Source organism: Balaenoptera physalus, assembly GCF_965194825.1.
Source record: "Balaenoptera physalus genome assembly, chromosome: 10".
Classification (NCBI taxonomy): Eukaryota; Metazoa; Chordata; class Mammalia; order Artiodactyla; family Balaenopteridae; genus Balaenoptera; species Balaenoptera physalus.
In genome coordinates, this window is record NC_138889.1 from 60,517,909 (window position 1) to 60,537,403 (window position 19,495).

At 44.3% G+C, this 19,495-nt stretch overlaps 1 protein-coding gene across 21 annotated transcripts in view; it reads left to right on the forward strand.

Moving 5' to 3' along the window:
• Positions 1–57: 57 nt before the first annotated feature.
• Positions 58–19,495, forward strand: part of XRRA1 (X-ray radiation resistance associated 1) — an 80,099-nt gene continuing 60,661 nt past the window's right edge. For 2 of the 21 annotated variants that reach the window (XM_082411259.1, XM_082411253.1), the window contains exons 1-7: positions 229–304; positions 2,844–2,898; positions 5,525–5,622; positions 10,629–10,810; positions 14,061–14,132; positions 15,325–15,397; positions 18,531–18,628. In XM_082411259.1, coding sequence (XP_082267385.1) covers positions 5,529–5,622; positions 10,629–10,810; positions 14,061–14,132; positions 15,325–15,397; positions 18,531–18,628 — 519 coding nt within the window. In that variant the 5' untranslated portion in view covers positions 229–304; positions 2,844–2,898; positions 5,525–5,528. Of the gene's footprint in view, positions 305–2,843; positions 2,899–5,524; positions 5,644–10,628; positions 10,811–12,412; positions 12,556–14,060; positions 14,133–15,324; positions 15,398–18,530; positions 18,640–19,495 lie in introns of those variants that run through there. The other 19 variants (XM_082411239.1, XM_082411245.1, XM_082411244.1 and 16 more) reach the window with 17 other exon arrangements.

Genomic DNA, 19,495 nt, shown 5'->3' on the forward strand with positions numbered 1-19,495 from the left:
GCTGACGGCGTGACGTGCCGCGCGGAGTCAATCGGGATCCGTAGTTGGGGCTGGCTGACGCGAGATTGCCAGCGGAAGTGGCCGCGGGGCTTGCCGGAACTTGTAGTAATTAGAAGCTCCAGTCATCAGTTGCGGCCTACTCGGGCAGCCGCCGCGTCGTGGTTACTAAGGGGTGGAGAAGGTAGTGGCAGGCGCCACCGTGGAGCGGCTCCGAGTTCCCCGGGAGGCTCGCAGGCGCGCATCCCGCCAGACCGGGCCGTCACCCCCGCGGACGTCTCGGAGGCGGAAGCGACGCCGGAGGCAGGTGCGGCTGGAAACTGGAAACTTAGTTTGCGTGACGGGTTAGAGTCTCCCCCGCCCCAGATGTAGCGTTTGGCAAGGAGGGGGCAGGAGCTCGTCTTTCATCCTTCTCTAGCCCTGTAACTGTACGTACTGGTTCTTTGGTGACTGTCATCTTAGCTGTTAGCGTTGTTTTCGTGTTACAGAGAACTCACATTCGCTGAGTGCCTACTGCCTGCCAGGCGCTGCCTGCCAGGCACTGTCTTAAGTGCATATATATCCATCCTCTCATTTAGTCCCCAAACGGACCAGTCAGATGAGGAAACTAAGGAACTTAACCAAGGCCAGATAGCATGTATCAGAACCTAGTTTAGCAGCCAAATTTTAAAAAAAATAAATTTATTTATTTTATTTATTTATTATTTTTGGCTGCGTTGGGTCTTCGTTGCTGCACACGGTCTTTCTCTAGTTGCGGCGAGCGGGGGCTGCTCTTCGTTGTGGTGCGCGGGCTTCTCATTGCGGTGGCTTCTTTTGTTGCAGAGCACGGGCTCTAGGCGCGCGGGCTTCAGTAGTTGGGGCTCGCGGGCTCTAGAGCGCAGGCTCAGTAGTTGTGGCGCACTGGCTTAGTTGCTCCGCGGCATGTGGGATCCTCCCCGACCAGGGCTCGAACCCGTGTCCCCTGCACTTGCAGGCGGATTCTTAACCACTGCGCCGCCAGGGAAGCCTCCAGATGTTTTTTTTTTGACATTAAACCAGTGTCATGCTCCCTTTGTTACCACCTGGGGTCCTTGGACTCTTTAATCAATAGAAATTGGTAAGAGGCCAGGTGGGGAATTCAGGCAAGGCTTTATTTGGGACTCGTCCTGCAGCAGGAGGGAGCAAAACAAGAAACAGGTGGGGGTGGAGGGGTGAGGGGTGGCGGGTGAGCTGGTCCCTTAAATGGAGTGAGGGTGGGGGGGATGGGGGGTGAGGTGGGAGGGGTGCCTTAGGTGGTCTGCCACCCCCTTGGTGATGCTGTGTGCAGGGGTCATGTGCAGCACCCTGCTTTTGCTCCTAACACCTCAGAAGTGGCAGTTGGCTTTTGGCCTTTTTGTGTCTTACTGTTCATAATTTGCCCCAACTGTGCATGCATGCAGTTACTTTTAGTCCCTTCGAGTTTCTTTGTATTTTGTTGTTCAAGGAGATGTTTGTCCAGGTGCAAGCACTCTAGTAAAGGATCACAGGTCTCAGCCTATCTCACCTTTGCCACTCCGCCTTTACAGTTTTAGGATGTAATAATATTCCAGATTTTTATTAATTCTTTTTTTTTACACAAATATTTATTGAGCACCAGCATTGCTTGGAACTGTACTAAGGGATACTAGGGGATCAGAAAAGACCTGTTCCCTACTTTCATGGAACTCCTACTCTAATGACTTAGAGTTATCACATAACAGGACTTAATACACTGTGATCTACTACACTGCTTCATTTTTTTTTAACTCCCCATGAATTCCTCGTATAAGTGTCCAAATGATTGAACAAACTGAGTACCTACTATGGAGCGGTCACTGTTCTGGTCACTGGGCACATACCCCTGAATAACAGGCAAAACACCCGTCTTGATAAAGCTAACACTCACATGACCATAATTATTACTAAAAACTATTAGATGCAGTTTCTTCACCTATGTGAAACAACCCAGTCAGATGCCCCTGTAGCTTTTTATCTTTTTATAACTTATGTTTCAAGACCCAGCTCTAATGTCACCTGCTCTGTGAAACCTTCCCTGATCCTTCTTCCTTCTTTGCAGACAGAATGAAGAACTCCATAGTATTGTGTTCGTGGTTCCATTTAGTTCAGTAAGCACTCAGTTGAGCCTCTTCAATGGACCAGACCCTGTTTGAGGCGCTGGGGATAAAGATATAGGTAGGACCCAGGCCTGGCCTTAGAGAGGCTCACTGAGGTTAGTGTGTGAGGAGTGGGGAACAGACAGGTAAGCAGGCCATTATAATACAGTGTGGCACGGTGCCTTCATTAAGAGGTAGGCTGAGGTGGTAACACAGATAAGGGTCAACCTGAGGAGGGGGATATACAGGAAATTTTTCTGTATGCGTCAGGCAAAGAAGAGGGGCAGAAGTGTGATAGACCAAAGGAATGGAAAAAGCAACTGCATGCAGATGAGAAGCATTATTCTGTGTTTGCATGTGTGTGTGTGTGTGTGTGTGTGTGTCTTACCTTTCAACTTTGTCTTTGCTGGTTTTATCATGCACATGCATAAGTTTATTTTGTGTAAATGGTCATATAAATGATCCTTTCCTTTCTAATTTGTGATTTGCACTTCCTATTAAGCACTCTAGGCCCACCCCATTGTCATAAAATTATTCTCTTGTTCCACCCCCCTGTCTATGTCTCTGTCGCTATTTCTTTTCTATCTGTTTCTGGGATCTTTAGTCCTGTGGTATTTTTCTAGGCTCCAGGTGAGACACATTTTGGAGCAAAGGGTCACAGTAGGATATAATTAATGAGAAAGTTCAAGAGCTCTAAATGGCAAACTAAGAAGGAGTGCAATATCTATTTTACAGGTGAAGAAAAAAAAAAAAAGGAAGTCAAGAGGTCTTTCCCAAGATCAGAGATCAAGTAAGTACTATGCAAATCAGAGCCAAGGTCCCCATATTCTGTAAGTTACTGGAGTTTTCTCCAGAAGTCATCTTCTCTAACATTTTCCAGGCAGCTATTTACTCATTCATTCATTCATTCATTCACCCATCTAGCAGATAGGTGTGATTGGTCACAAGAGGGATTTCCTGAAAGACAGATTGACTGGATGACTGTCTTCCCCATCCAACCATCCATCCATCCCTTCATCTTCCCAGCACATTTTTAATGTGTTCTAGGCTCTATGCTAGGCTCTGGGATTATATAGGTCACTAGGTATTATAGGCCCTATAGCAGGTGGGAAGTTGGTAAGGGGAGAAAACAATTATAATAAAGTGATAAGTGTTATACTAGGAGAAGTATGGAGTATCGTGGAAGCACATAGAAAGGGCCCCCAACCCTTTTCAGGGTGGTCAGGGATCAGGAAATTCACAGTGCCCTGTGTTGAACCAAAGGAGATGTCAAGATCACTCATTCATTCCACAGGTACTGATGGAATCTATTATGTGCCAGGTGTTAGGTACTGGGAGTGAAGAGATGAACACCATAGATGCTGTCCTTCTCCTGGAGGCGCTCAAAGTCTACTTAGGGAGATTAGAAATATGTATAAAAACTCTTGGGCCCTGGGAGTACCATTGTACCCTTCATTTGGCTCACATATGTTTATTGGGTGTTTCCTATGAGCTTTCCAAGAGTGGAAGAGAGACAGTGAATTGGACATGTTTCCAGACTTGGAGGTTCAGAGACCATTGAAACAGCCCCCTCATGATTGTTAGTAATCTTATGAGGTAGGAAGGGGTCTGGCCATGAAAGACTTACAGAAGAAAAACTCCAGAGTTTAGCTAAAACAGCAGTTATGTCCCTCTGGTTGGTTCAGTGAGGACTTTATGGAAGGGATGGCATCTGGACTGGGTCTAGAAAGAAGCTTGTTTTTTCTATTACCTCATTTAATTCTCACAACAATTCTCTGAGGCACAGGTTTTAATCCTCATTTTATATGTGAGAAATCTGAGGCACAAAGAGGTAAAGTGATTTGCAGAAGGTCACTCAGCTTAGTAGTAGAAACTAGTCTCAAATTTAAGTCTCTTGTCTCTAAAATTGTTGCCGCCTCCTACTGCACCCCTCTACTTTTCATATTTGTCACTTCCAGGAAACATTTTCTCAGGACACTTGATCCCAGCTCTCCACTCTGCTCCTTCTTTGTACTGAATCTCTTCCCAGATCCTCCATCTCAGGGTTCCACATTCTTGCCCGGGTCTCCCTTTCCCTGGCCAGGTTCCCAAACCTCTGCTACCCAAATTGTCTGAAGCTATCCCAAAACAGATTAGGGAATGACTGGATCCTTTTAAAGAAAAATCTCAATCTCTAAGAGCTTAAGGTTCAAAAAATTTAGATCTTTGATAAGAGATTTTTTGCCTAAAGGAAGTGGCATTTGAGCTGAATCTTAACGCATGAGATCAGCCAGATGAACAAGGTGGAAAGAGCTATTTTAGGCCAAAGGAACACTAAGAACAAAGGCATGGAAGACCGAATGTGTTTGGGGGAATAGAAAATGATTCTGTGAGCCTCTTGGACAGAATGACTGGAGCTGGAAAGTTAGGACATAGGTCTCCAGGGGCCTTCAAGACCAGGCTCAAGCTTGCTCAGTGGGAATCCAGTCAGAAGACTGTTGCAGTGTTCTAGGTGGGAGACGATGAAAGATTTAATGAAAGCAGTGAGTGTACTTCTGAGCTGGAATTTTCGTGACTCCTGACCAATGGAATCCCATTTCACCAGGCATTATATTTGTCAGACCTCTCTTTCTAAAGCACAGCTTGGGTCATGGCTCTCCCCAACTTAGATACCATCCATGTCTCTCCGTTACCTGCAATGTGGAGCCTGGGCTCCTAGCCTGGCACTGAAGGCCTTCAAGAAGCAGGCACCATCCTTCCCATTCAGCCTTATTGTCCAAGACTCCCAAACACACCTCCTTCCCCTTCCTGGGTCAGGTTCTTTCTTTACTGTGCCAGATGTACCCACCACCGTGCCCTTAATCCTGTGGCCCTTTCTATTAATGCTTATCCTTCTCTCTATCAGAAAACTCAGTTCATCTCTCAAACCCCATTTATCCAGTTCACATCTCATTATTTGCACATCATCTTGCCTAAAGTATGAGAGCCCTCTTCCCTGAACTCAAAACAAAGAACATAGCTAGTGAACACTTAATAAGTACCAGGCACTACCTTACCAACTTGATCTTCTCCTTTGTCTATTAAGGTAGACATTTTACAGGCGAGGAAACTGAGGCTTAGAGGGGTAGAGAATTTTCCCGGTCAGTGAGTCAGGCAAGAGCCAAGATTCAAACCAGGTCTGTCTGAGCCCAAAAGTGATGCTTTTTCTAGTGTTTCACTGAGCTACGGTTGATTTGAACCGAAAAACCCAGGGCCTATCTCCCTTGTTATCTAAAGGGCCGGCCCATTTCTGAAGCAGGACAGTGGGCCTCTAGGGCCTCGGAGCTAGGGTGTGTGTTAGGGGTGGTCCTGGTGGGCTCACAGACTGTGTTGGGGTGAGGGAGCAGCCCTGTCCCTTCTCACTCCTTACTTTCTTGCTTTCCTTGCTTGGCTCTCAGGGACATGGCCTCCTCAGGAGTCTACAAACTGGATGATGGGAAGCCTTATCTGAGCAACTGCTTTCCGGCCAAAAATCTGCTTCGGATGCCAGAGGAAGGTCAGGTGACTTCTCAGATCAGTACGTTTGCCTCACACCCAGCTCCTGCTTCAGAATGTCCCTGACACCCATTTCTTCCTCTTCAGCCCCTTCCCTGCTGTTCCCTGCCCTTACACAATCCCTTCCCTTCCAATCCATCTCCCCCAAGCAGTCTCAGGCAGCCTTATTTTTTTTTAAATTTTATTTATTTATTAGAATTTTTAAATTTTTATACAGTTTTTCCAGGTTACTTTCCATTTACAGATATTGGCTATATTCTCCGCGTTGTACAGTACATCCTTGAGCCTAACTTACACCCAGCAGTTGGTACCTCCCACTCTCTCAGACCCATATTGCCCCTTCACCACCCCCCCACCCACTGGTCACCACTAGTTTGTTCTCTGTATCTGTGGCTCTGCTTCTTTTATGTTATATTCACTAGTTCGTTGTATTGTTTAAATTCCACATAGAAGCAATATCATGCAGTATTTATCTTTCTCTGAGTTATTTCACTTAGCATAATGCCCTCCAAGCCCATCCATGTTGTTGCAAATGGCAAAATTTCATTCTTTTTTATGGCTGAGTAGTATTCCATTGTATATATGTACCACAGCTTCTTTATCCATTCCTCTGTTGATGGACGCTTGGCTTGTTTCCATGTCTTGGCTGTTGTAAATAATGCTGCTGTGAACATTGGGGTGCATGTATGTTTTCGAATTAGTGACTTTGTTTTTTTCGGATATATACCCAGGAGTGGAATTGCTGGATCATATGGTAGTTCTGTTTTTAGTTTTTCGAGGAACCTCCACAGTGTTTTCCACAGTGGCTGCACCAATTTACATTCCCACCAATAGTGCACAAGAGTTCTCAGGGAACCTTCTAAAGTGCACATCTAACCATAGTGTTCCCTTCTGTTTAGTGACTTCTCACTGCTGGTTCCTTTACCTTCTGCTCTAACCCCCCTTATCCTGTTTTACAACCCTTTTCCTTGATTTATGCCCTGTTCCATAGTGTTTCTAATATTTTCACATAGCTTTTTAACATTCGCCCAGAATGTTCCAGCCCTCATCCCAGTTATCCAAACTCCTCCCATCCCACAAGGCCCAGCCTTTCTCCCACTTCTTCCAGTAAGCCGTGTCCAGCTACTCCATCCCTCAGTGCCCATCCTCTCTTGTCAGCCATCTTCCTTTCTGTGTTTCTTACTTGCTGTGTAATTATAGTCTGCCCAGGTCCTAAATAAAATGGCTTAAAGTTGACTCTGCTAAGTAGTTTTTCAAACATTTATCTAGTTAAAGACTCCCCTGGGGCAGGGACTCCTCCTCAGGCTGAGCAGAGTCCTGCTGATGGAACACTGCCGAGAAGTGTGGGTTCACTGGATTGGATTTGCTGCTTTGAAAGGGTAGAGCCAGGGAGAAGTACCCCTAGCTTACCCTAGATGAAATGACGTGCTGGTCACTCTGTACATGGAACAGTAGAAGAACCTTCTCCTCCATTCTGTGCTCCCCACTTCTCTTGAGTGATTTCATTTTTCACACAGAGACCTTCTTTGGCCACCTATCTGTTGAAAACCCTCCCATGGAGCTCTCAGTATGCACTCATGATTTCACATCCACACCCCCTCACACACACATAGATGGACAGATAGAGAAATAAATATAGCCGTATGTATCTGCATGTGTTAGTATATGTACCTGTATTTCCTGGGCCACTGAGGGCAATGACACCTCAGTCGCAAAGAGCATGCCTGCCGCCTAGATGTTGATTTCTAAATACCATTCTGCAGTAAACAAAGCCAGGGCTCCTCAGACAAAAACCTGTTTCTAGGGCTGAGGCAAGAAAAATACATATTGAGCCTGGAACATTATGTGGTGCCAGAACATAAAGCAGTGCTCAGAAAAATGATGGGGGCAATTTGAAAGGACATAGGTGCCAAACTGAAGGAGCGCCCAATGGCCAAAGCTGGAACAATATGAGCAGCAAAATAAATAAAGGTAGAATTGGGTTGTAATCCGTAGAATAAGTAAATAGTCATGATCCCATGCTGATATAATTAAATTGAGAATACATAAATAAGTGGGGGAGAAGGAAGAGTCCTTCCTTACAATAGAATTACAGTTAATAAATGTAGAAGGAATGAAGGAAATAGAAAATTACTTTTTTGGGGGAAAATCACTATTAAAACATCACAATAATAACTTTTACAGGCAAGGAACTTCTATGGATGCTGTATCAGTCAGGGTTCTTCAGAGAAATAGAATCAATAAGATGTGTGTATGTATGTCCGTGTGTGTGTGTGTGTGTGTATCTCCTACAAGTTTTGTTTTCATATACGTATATGTGTATATACATATGGACCAACACACATATATAAATTATGTATTTTTAAGGAATTGGCTTATGAAATGTGGAGGCTGGCAAGTCTGAAATCTATAGGACAGGCAAGCTGAAAACTCAGGGAAGAGCTGATGCTGCAGTCTTAAGGCAAAATTTCTTATTTCTTTGGGAAGCCTGTATTTGCTTTTAAGGTCTTTCAAGTGAGTGGGTGAGACCCACACATCATCAAGGATAGTCTCCTTTACTTCAAGTCAACTGGTTGTGGATGTTAGCCACACCTACAATATACCTTCACAGCAACACCCAGTTAGTGTTTGATTGACTAACTGCTTATCATAGTCTAGCCAAGTTGACACAAAATTAATCATCACAGATGCTAGGATTAGTGGGTCAAAGTATGATGAGAAACAGGATATTTGTATAGTCTTGAGCTATCTTTATTAATTACAAAGGGACTTCTTAGTAACTAAGAAAAACTAAGAGAAACTAAGCCAGTACCACTTTGGCCGAGTGATCAAAATAAACATCACCAGTAATGAGACATATTGACATCATGTATGCCCTGACATTTTGTGCTGAGGAGGGCACAGCATCACTTCTTGCCAAACTGCAAGGCCTTAGTCTAATTATGGGAAAACATGAAACAAACTCAAATTGAGGGACATTTGATAAAGCAGTTGACTAGTACTCTTCAAAAGTGTCAAGATCACACAAGAAAAATAGAGACTACAGAACTGTCACAGTTTGGGGGAAACTAAGGAGACGTGACAACTAAATGAAATGTGAAATCTTGGATTGGATCCTGGAACAGAAAGAGGGCATTAGTGAGAAAACTGACAAAAATCAAAGAAGGACTATAGATTCATTACTAATATTATGCCAGTGTTAATTTCTTGGTTTTAACCATTGTATTATGATTATATAAGATGTTAACATTAGGGAACCTGGGTGAAAGCTGTACAGGAACTCTGTATTATTTTTACAGCTTTTCTGGAAGTCTGAAATTATCTCAAAATGAAAATTTACAGGGGAAAAAAACCTTCCCATGAATACTCTTCCTGCTAAAAGCCTACCCCATTAAAACCCAAACTCCTTATTCTGGTCCTCAAGACCTTTGAGATCTGACTCTGCTGACCTCTGCAGCCTCATCTCTTTTCCCTCAGGTCTATCTCCCCACACACTCCAGGCCTTCCTTCCTGGCTCTGTTGGCGGTTTTGGCACCAACTCAGGCTGGAGGCTCTAGGAGTTTGGGCTATTGGGATAGGACAAAGGTCCATGGCCCAGATGGGGGCAGCCCTGGGAAATGAGTGCCTGGGCTGTCAGACCCAGGATGGGAATAGGAACTGGCTCACCTCAGACGTAGGATGGGAGCTGCATCCAAGAGGCAGGATTAGCAGCAGTGGTCAGGTGAGCGAAGGCGAGCCCTTGAGGCAGGGGTAGCGGGCTATGCAGGCAGAGAGCCAGTGGTCAGGGGCACCAGGCTGGTTCCCACAGCTCTGTGCTGTTCTTCTGTGCAGTCCCAATCTTTCATACATCTGAGTACTGCTTGTGCTCTCCCCTCTGCCTGTGCTCTTCCATCTTTCATACATCTGAGTACTGCTTGTGCTCTTCCCTCTGCCCAGGCTGCTTGGTTTTTCCATCTGCACCTAGTCAACTTTCAACATACAAGATCTAGCTCATGCCCTATGCTGGTAGCTCCCCGCTCTGGGCTTCACAGAACCCTTTACATTATTGAGCTCCTTCGAATCCTCCGTTGTATTCTTCTCCATAGCCCCAACTCCTGGCACAAAGTAGATGCTCAGAAAAGGTCTGAATGGATGATTGTGGGTGAGAGCTGTGGCTCAGGGTAAGTTCAGCAACACTCAGAGTGTGGTAAGCTCTGTGCAGGCCTTGGGAATACTGAGATGAATGAATCAAAGTCTGTGCTCTCATGGAGCTTCCACTCTAGAGGGCAAGACAGACAATAAACAAGCGAACAAATACAATAATTACAGATTACAATGAATAAACTAGTGATGAAGGAGAGAACAGATTCCAGAATGTTGTCATGATTTTTGTTAGGCAGGCTTACTAGTAAACCTCATATTCTTCTTTTTACTTAACATACATTTTCTAGTTCGTTCTACAGCGAGCATGTATTATTGGGTCTTTAAAAAATGCCTGAGCTCCTAATGCAACTTTTGCCCTATAATGATAGAATCCAGGGTATGTTCTGGGAAGATGTAGCCCATTGAGTTGGTGTCACACAATGGGCTTTACCTTTACCCAAGAGATGACAAATGGGGCAATAACTAGCTGGCCCAGGAAAAAATGATCAGCTCTGCTGAGGAGAGTCAGGGAAGGCTTCACAGAATAGGAAATACCTGACCTACAATCTTGAAGGAACAATTAGAGTTTGGAGGCAAAAATGTGAAGGAAGGAATTGGGCAAGTCATTCTACACTTTGAGTCTTAGCCTTTTTGTCTGTAAAATGGGAGCAGTAGCATGTCTTCACTGGGTTTGGGGTTGGGGGCCAATTAAATAAGACAGGTATATAGCCGCTCCCCCTCCCCAGCTGCAGCACGGTATCTGGTGCATATTAGGTAATGAGGAGCTAATTTTTGTTTTAGTATTAAAGATAAACATTCTGTAAGTGCACGAGTTGTGGCTTTGGGGGAGTTTGCTCCTTGTCACTGTTCTGATCTTCTCAACAGGCCGAGGACACTGGTTAGTGGCTCGGAAATGTAGCCTCAAGAAGAAGCCCAGGGGTGTGGTTGAAGCACGAGCTGAAGGTCAGGAAAGCCAGAAGGTTTCTTTTGAGGTTGGAGGAAAGAAAGGGTCTCGACAGGAAAACCAAGTGGACACTCCAGGACACGTGCTGGACCAGGCTTTTCTGGTGAGAGTAAATGCATCCTGAAAGGCTGGCAGCACCAGCTGACGACTGTCTTGGTGGGGGGCAAGGACTTGCCCTGCTTCCCTCTGGTACAGTTACCCCCAATCCACCCCAAACCATTAGAGTGATCTTGGCAAATTGAGTATAGCCAGGATGATGAAGGGACCCAGAGCTTTCTTTATATGTAAAGCTTTCTTTACATCCACCTTATGAGATAGGTATTATCATCCCTATTATGTTGTTGCCATTGTGCAGATGAGAAAACTGAGGGCCCAAGAAGTAATTTGCCTTGGCCAAGGTCCCTCAGCTAGTAATTAGGACTCTGGTTTACCCAGGATTAGAACTACTCAGAATTAGAACTCTGGTCTACCGACTGCAAAGGCTGTGCCTTTATATTTTATCAAGTAAAAAGTCTTAATTGAGCCAGAGAGGCAAAGCAGTAGGTCAGGTGGAACAGTAAATTGAAAAATCGTATTCTAGCACCTAGTAGAGTGTAAAGATTCCTGCTCTGCTCTGGGGAGATCTCTCTAGGAGCAGGGGAACTGGGGAGGTCCCACATACCACAACCTTTGTCCTTTGGGTTTAGTGTCTGGCTGAAAGCCAGGGATGCCAACTAGATATACCCAGTGTCTGGGGCAGGCTTTACAAAGGGGACTGGGGTGGCTGTGTTAGAGACCAGCCAGGTAATTTCACATCTGCTCTGTGCAGTGCTTCAGTGGCTTTGCAAAGCCAATATTCATGTGCAGTCCAGTGCTCATAGCTCCCTAGGAAGAACTCCCTGGCAGCCTACTTTGTTCCCAGGCTTTGCTTATGGTTCCCAAGAGATAAGTTTCTGCACAGATCAGATGTTGAAAGAGAGCTTCAAGGAGGCAGCTGGTTACATCTCCCCTCAAGGTGGATAGTATAAGCTTTTTGCAGAGTCCTGTGGAATTTCTTTGATTATTAGGTCCACTTCTCACTGGGAATGAGGAAGACTGAAGCAGCAGTACTGAGGAGGGGCAGAAGCACTTCCCATAGGACTCTTCTTTTCCCCTTTGTTTTCAACATATACATCCCCCATTAATTGAGATAGCTCGTTACCCATGTTGCCACTTTGGATAGCAGAAGCATCAAGGATGTTTTTCAGAGTAATGGGGTACCTACCCGCCTATTGGATATGAATGTTTCACTGGCACTTCATATTGACCTACTGCACCAGTCCCCTTACTCCAAGTCCCCAAAACACCTCTTTTCTAGTGTTTAATATATGGTCTCAATGATGGTCTCAATACTATCTACCCAGTCACCAAGCAAGTAACTTAGGGTTATCTTTGACACGTGCCTCTCCCTCACCACCCTCATCCCTGCCATTACCAAGCCCTGGTACTTTCATTAGTTGTCAAATCTGTATTCTTCTCTTCATCTGCCCTGCCACCACCCTAATCTGGGCTACCATCATCTTTTATTGGACTAATTCAGTAACTTCCTAACTATTATAGTTTGAACCAACTAGCATGCTTTTGTTTCACATAAAAAGAAGCCAGAGGCATTGTTCTTCTAGGGTAGGTTAATTCATTGGTTTAATGACTTCTTCCAAGTCCCAGGTTCCTCCATCTCTCTGCTCTTATATCCTCGGCACATTAGCTTGTCCTCTTGGGTTGATTGCCTTCATGATCCTGAGATGGCTGCTGAACTCTGGTCATCACATTTAAAGGATAATGTCCAGAGGTAGAAAAGGGATTGTCACTGTCTTATATCGATTTTTAAAGGTAAGAACTTCCCAGAACTGGCCTCCCACCCCCAGCAGCCAGCGTCTCCTTGGCCAAACCTATATCACAAATCCCAACAGTCAATGGTTAGGGGAACATGACCACCATGACTGGATTAGACAAAGTCAAGACTTAGCCTATGGAGCTGGAGTTGAAGGATATATCCACTCAGAGAAATGTGAATGATATTGGGGTTCTTTAACAAGGAAGAAGTAGAGAAGTGGCTCTAGAGAAGCCAGTTAACAATGTCTAGTACAGTGGTCTCTCACCACCCTTTCCTGTCTTATCATCCTTTCTGTGTGTGTCAGACATAGCAATTTTTATAAAATTTCTATTAGCCCCCTGCCAAAAAACCTCTGACAGATTTCCATTGACTATAGGATAAAATCCACACTCCTTTACAGAGCCAACGTGGACACAAATGATCTAATGACTGCCTCCCTAGCCTTACCTTGTTTTTCATCCTCTCAAAAGCACCTTGCTTTCACCTGCCTTGATAATTTTCACGACCCCTGCTACCCACTTTCATGGGACCAGCTCCTACTTAGCACTTAGGTATCAGCTGAAATATTACTTCCTCAAGTGAGTATTTCCTCACTTCCACGCTGAGGTTAGGACCTCCTGTTACTGTCTCCCATAGCATCTTGAATTTCTCCTTTAAAATGTTTATCACATTTATAAATACTTGCTTGCTCCTTGGCTTCCATGCAGTTTTAAGCTTTCAGAAGGCATGGAATATTTCTGCTTCTTATTCATTGTCTTTTAAATTCCTAGTTCCATGCCTAAACATAAAAGGTACCATAACTAAATGACTAACTGAAAAAAAGAATGGGGTTTGATTAAACAGAAATAGAAACTCCAAAGCTGAGATTTTCTTCTAACTTTTTAATTGTGAAGGGCAACATATGGTAGTCCTAAGAGCATAGTGTTTAGTGATTACAGATTTGGATTCAAATCATAGACCTATCACTTACTGGCTGTGGGACCTTAGGGAAGTCACTTTATCTCTTTTAGCCTTGCTTTTCTCATTTATGAAGAGACAATCATACTTATGTCAAAGAGTTCAGTTAGGATTAGGAGAAAGTTTGTTGATATATTTAGCACAAAACATGGCCCAAAGTAGTGCTTAGTAAATATTTGGTGAATAAATGAATGAATGAACAAGCACACAAATTATGACAAATGTATGAGATTAGTAAAGCCCCAGAAATACAGATTTTTTTAAGAGCCAAGTAGAGGAAGTGGGGCCCAGCAAAGACAGAGAAGGAACAAAGAGGCAGGAATCCTCCTAAGAACCACGTAAAGTCAATGTTTCCATCCCCACCTTACAGGTGGGAAACAGAGGTGGGAGAGCTGAGGTGGCAGCTTGATTCTGAGCAGCTCCAAAGCCCATGCTCTTTCCACTGTGCCAGGCTGCCCTCCTCAACAGGGAGTCATTTGTTGTCTTGGCCAATTACATAAGTTTTGTTGGGGCCTTGACGCTGATTGTCTGCACTGTGTTCCAGCTGAAGCACCACTGTGTAAAGAATCCGTCCGACCTATGCAACATTAACGTGAGCGGCCTGAAGTTCTCCAAGGTAAGGCCAGCCAGCAGAGATGTGATTGGGGTGAGCCAGACCTGAGGTAGCTCCTGGCTGTTTGACCATTGTACTTCCAGAGTCCTTGGGGACTGGGAATCTGGTCATAGGGAGGGGGAGGGTCAGACAGGGACTCACTGGGCAGAAACAACATTCACAGACACAATCTTTTGCTATAAATTTGGTGTTGCCATTATCCCATGTGAAGTGAGTTAAAGGAAATAAATAGCCTTATGGAAGTGGTTTGAATGTGCATAGAATTTTACTGGGGTGTGATTCATTGTATGACCCTGAGTTCCCATCAGAAGAGCCTACAGGAGAAATGTCTCTCAGGTTTCAGTGCCAGGAGTGGTAGTGGTTCTCCCAAGATGCTGGTTTGTTCTCAACTCGCAGACTCTGTGACTTACGTAATGAGTCATGTTTCTTTCTTTGCACTGGCTAATAGGTAGCTTGGAGCTAGATTTGTGGCCTACCATTAGCCAGTGTACTGCTGTATACCACATAGGGCATATATTTTCGGTTTGTAGGCTTTCCATGGCATATAAAGAGAGATGCTTATATAATGCCACATAGCAGTTAAAATGTATCAACATAAATAAATCTAAAAAGATCTATGTGTCTCAACACAAGTAAATCTCAAACACATAGTGTTGAGTGAAGAAGGCAGGTTGCCGAATGATAACTACAGTATGATGGCATTTGATACAAAGTTTTAAAACATGTAAATAACACTGTATAAATGGTTTATGAATACACATACATGTAATACAAGTATAAAACAGGTATGGGAGTGATAATCACCAATTCAGGATAGCTGTTATCTGTGGGAGAGAGGGAGAAGAGTACGATTGGGGATGGATACGTTATGGGGAGTGGTGGTGGTCAACTCTCTGTAGTGTTCTGTTTCTTTAAGGAAATTTGAAGCAAAGACAGCAAAATACTAGGATTTATTAAAGCTGGATAGTGGTTACACGGGCCTTCAGGGTAACATTCACTATACTTTTCTGAACATTTGAATTATTTCATAAGAGAAAAAAAAAAAGAAGCAGAAAAGACTTTCCTGCCTTCAACAAGTATCTGCTCTTGTTCTTACCCCTTGAGGTCTTTGCTCCTTCTGACAGCAGCTCTGGAGCTTCAGCAAGGCCTGCAGGCAGGGAACTAATCTTGTGTTCTTTGAAATGCCTTCTCACAGGCTAAGGAAAAGGACTTCAAGCATTTTAATTCTGTGATTTACATCAATGCCTCAGAAAACCTACTGCCTCTAGGTAAGTTTTCTTCCTGAAAACTACCGTCTGCCTCTTGGCTGTCACAGCCAGTCTCTCGTGTTAGAACTGGCCTGTCAGTCCACCTGTGACTGGCCATGCATCCCTTTTTTTGGAGTGCAGTAGGCTGGGTGAGGGAGAACACACAGACCTGATTCCAGCCCGGAGCTGGCACTGCATACTCAGAACATTCCTCTGTGAGCTCCTGCTTCTCTAACTGTAAATGGAGATAATGCCCTTCCTTTTTTCCTCCCCAAGGCAGGATACCTTGTAGACTCAGATGAGATAAGTACAGTCAGCCCTCCATATCTGTGGATTCCACATCCACAGATTCAACCAAATATGGATGGAAAATATTTGAAAAAAAATTCCAGAGAGTTCCAAAAAGCAAAACTTGATTTTGCCATGCACTGGCAACTACTTACATAGCATATACATTGTATTTACAACTATTTACAGAGCATTTACATTATGTTAGGTAGCATTGGTAACCTAGAGATGATTTAAAGTATACAGGAGGCTGGGCACAGGTTATATGCAAACAATGCATCATTTTATACAGGGGACTTGAGCATCCACGATTTTGGTGTCCATGGTGGATGGTGGTGAAGGTGGGGGTTAGGGTGGGAGCGGTGGACCCAATCCCCTGCAGATACCAAGGGACTGCATGTAAGAAATTGTTAAGTCCTTGAAAGCTCCTGTAGGACTGTAAAGCCTTCTTGTTTATTCAGCAGATCCACAGCGACCCCTGCTGGGTGTCAGGACTATATTGACTGCTTGGCTTTTAGAAATCAGTGTGTCCAGTTCCTGTTCTGGTGAGCTCAGTTATAGCAGGGTATGGTCAGTGCAATGATAGAGGGAATCAGAAAATCAACCAGGCCATCAACCGGGCCTAGAGTGTCAGAGGAAACTTCTGAGAAGAAGAGTACATAGGCTGAGACCTAAAACACGAATAGGAATGACTCAGGAATTAGAAGGTGAGAAGGCATTTCAGGCCAACGGAGCAGATGTGGGCTGGCAGTGCCTGATCAGGGGCCCTGAAGAAGCTTTGTATGTGTGCAGGGTATATAGGTAGGGGAGAATGGAGACTAGAAAGGTGGGCAAGGACTATATTATCAGGGGCCCTGGGTGACTTGGACTTAATCCTGCAGGCAAAAGAGAGCCTTGGAAGGCTTCGAAATAGAGAGGCTCAGTGGTGGCTGTGAGGAGCGTGGATTATAAGATGGAAGCCAGGAAACCTGGAAGATGGTTTCATTTTTCCAGGAGAGAGGAAGTGAGACCTCAACCAGGGCTGTGGCAATAAGCGTGGAGGGGATTGAGAGAGTGAGAGAGATTCAAGAGGAGGTAGAATAACCAGACTTGGTAACTAATGGGCATGTAGAGAAAGGGAGGAACCAAGAGGATTTACTGAGACAGACAGCACTACAGGAGAGGCAGGTTTAGGGAGAAGTAAGATGAATTCAGTTTCGAATGCATTGAGGTTGAGGGGTGTTTTTAAAGAAGGATGTGACGAAGTCCTTGCCCTTGAGGAAACAGCATGGTCTGTCAGGAGCATGGGCTTGAAAAACAGGCAGCAGGCATATGAAAAGATGCTCAACCTCACTAGTAAATAAAACAGCATCAAAGTACTATTTTCTGCCTATCAAACATTGACAAAAATGAGAAGGACTGATGACTGCCAGCATTGGTAGGGAAATGGGTACTCTCATAATCAAGTGTAATAAATTGGTGCAACATCTTTGGAAGGTAGTTTGGCGATGTCTCTTAACACAGTCTAGTAGTTCCACTCCCAGGAATTTATTCTACAGAAACACACTTGTACAAGGATGTTCATTGGAAACATCCCGAAAGCACATCTTTCTATTAGGCTCTACAGAACATTCCAACTCACAAAACCGCCATAGGCCACACTTGACACCAGGTTCGCTTAGAAGACTCTGAGTAATTCCACACAGTATGCCAGCGGCACAGCGTCAGCAGTTCCTCTTCAGTGGACTCCTCACTGCAGTTCATGAGCAGTTCACGTAGCTGTTCACGTAGTCATCCATGAGCCATTCTCTGTGGCCCCTAGCTCAGCTCCAAATCAGTGAAACTCTCATTGGGTGGATGCAGGAGCCACTCTGGCTTCGACACCTTGTTCCCCATAGGATCAGGTAGCTGTTGTAACACTCCGTAGACATGGCTCCCAGAGTTCCTGCAGAGGCCATGTCCAGTTATAGGCGTCAGCACACACAGCGAAGCCCAAAGTTACGGTGCCCCCTTAAGATAGTTACAGTTCATTTACAGTTTCTCCTAGTCCAGATGTGGTTTACTAACCTGGGGTCATTTTTACCATAGCAATGTTGCCTAATAACACAGTGACCATACCGTTTGTTTCATGTTACCAAGGGAAGAAGGCTAGAAAGTTAACCCAAGGTCCAGTTCTCGAGCAGAAGGGGAAGAGTGTTCTTAACCTTTTATCCAGATAGTCTAGCGACTATCACTAGGGGAATAGTTAACTAAAATAGGGTATGTCTATACAACAGAACATAATTCAGACATGATGCAGATCTATATGTTTTGACTTGGAACAATCTTTCAGTCATATTGTTAAGGGAAAAAAGCAAGTCACAGTACAATGTGTGTAGTATGATTCCCTTTTTGTAAAAAGCTGTGTGTGTGTGTATGTGTGTGTGTGTGTGTGTGTGTCAGTAGACACATGAGAAAAAGTCGGGTATTATACATGAAGCTTTGAATAGTTACCTCTAGGTGTTGAGATTAAAGGGAACTTTTATGTTTCTATGTTTTTTAAAGCTTTTTGGTGGGAATGTTTCACTTTTATAACCAGAAATAATAAAGATCATTTTTAAAATGGGCTTTGGAATTAGGCTTAGATTCAGTTCTTGGCCCTTCCACTTACCAGCAATTCTATTTCTAGCAAATCACTTAGCCTAGCTAAGCCTTGGTTTCTTCAGCAGTGGAATGGAAGTAGTAATCCCTATTTTTCAGGGTTTTTAGAGATTTAGTGTCCATGTATATAAAGCTCTTTACACAGTGTCTGGCCTAACGCAGTGGGAACCCAGTAAATGACCACTGTTAATATCTTTCTCTTACGTCCTTCACAAGCTACCGTTTCTCTCTTTCTCCTCCCCCTTAGAGGCATTTCACACATTTCCAGTCTTAAAGGAACTGGAGCTCGCATTTAATGGCATCAAAACAGTCTACGTGAAGTATGGAGACTTTAAGTCCTTGGAAGTAAGTTGGAGGTAGGGAGTTTTTGGTGCCCACCTGTATCCCTGTAAGGAATGGGTGTAAGGAGTCTACTGATTAAAACTGTTGGGAAGGGGCTCTCTGGGCCTTTATAGCCACCTTGCTTCAGGGTGTTCCTCTGGGGAGGGTGGTGGAGTTGGTGGTGGTGATAAGGGAGTGGGGTTTGTGGAGGTGGTGGCCAGTGGGTGAGAATATATTATACTTATGGCCACAGGGCATGGTCTTGGAAAATAAATGCCAAAGGTCATGTCCAAAGGAGTCTGTGCAGAGGAGTGGTTTTGAATAGAGTACTATAGAAAGGAGAATTTGAGGGGAGATCTGGATCCAGTGGGGGTTGAGCCATGGAGGTTAAGTGCTAGGCACAGCAAATTAGACCTGCTGAACTAGAGGCGTTATGGACCGATTCCAGAGACCCATCCTGGTATGAGTGAGCCAGATTGGTTCTAATGAGCTCAGATAAGGTTATGGGCCATAGGCCCAGGGATGAGTGTGAAATAAAGTAGAGCTGCTATAAGTTCTATAGCAGACTCTTGACATTTGTACATCCACAGCTGTTTTGTATTCACAAATACAAAAAACTTTGTTTGCACTCTTGGCTTTCTCCTAAATTAAATTTCCCATCGTCACGCATTTTCTATACATGTTCTCATACTTCAAGTTAATCACCTCTTCAACATCCATGAAAACTTTAAGACCATTTTTCGCAGAGAAACAAAGCTTTTGTCACCACCCGAGAGTCTGCATACGTGGAGAGTAGAGAACAGTAGAGCTGGCTTGAGGTGTGGGGTGGGCATCTGGCCAGGCTCACTCACTGAGTAATGGGCTCTTCCCCACATGTTGGCTTTCTAGAAG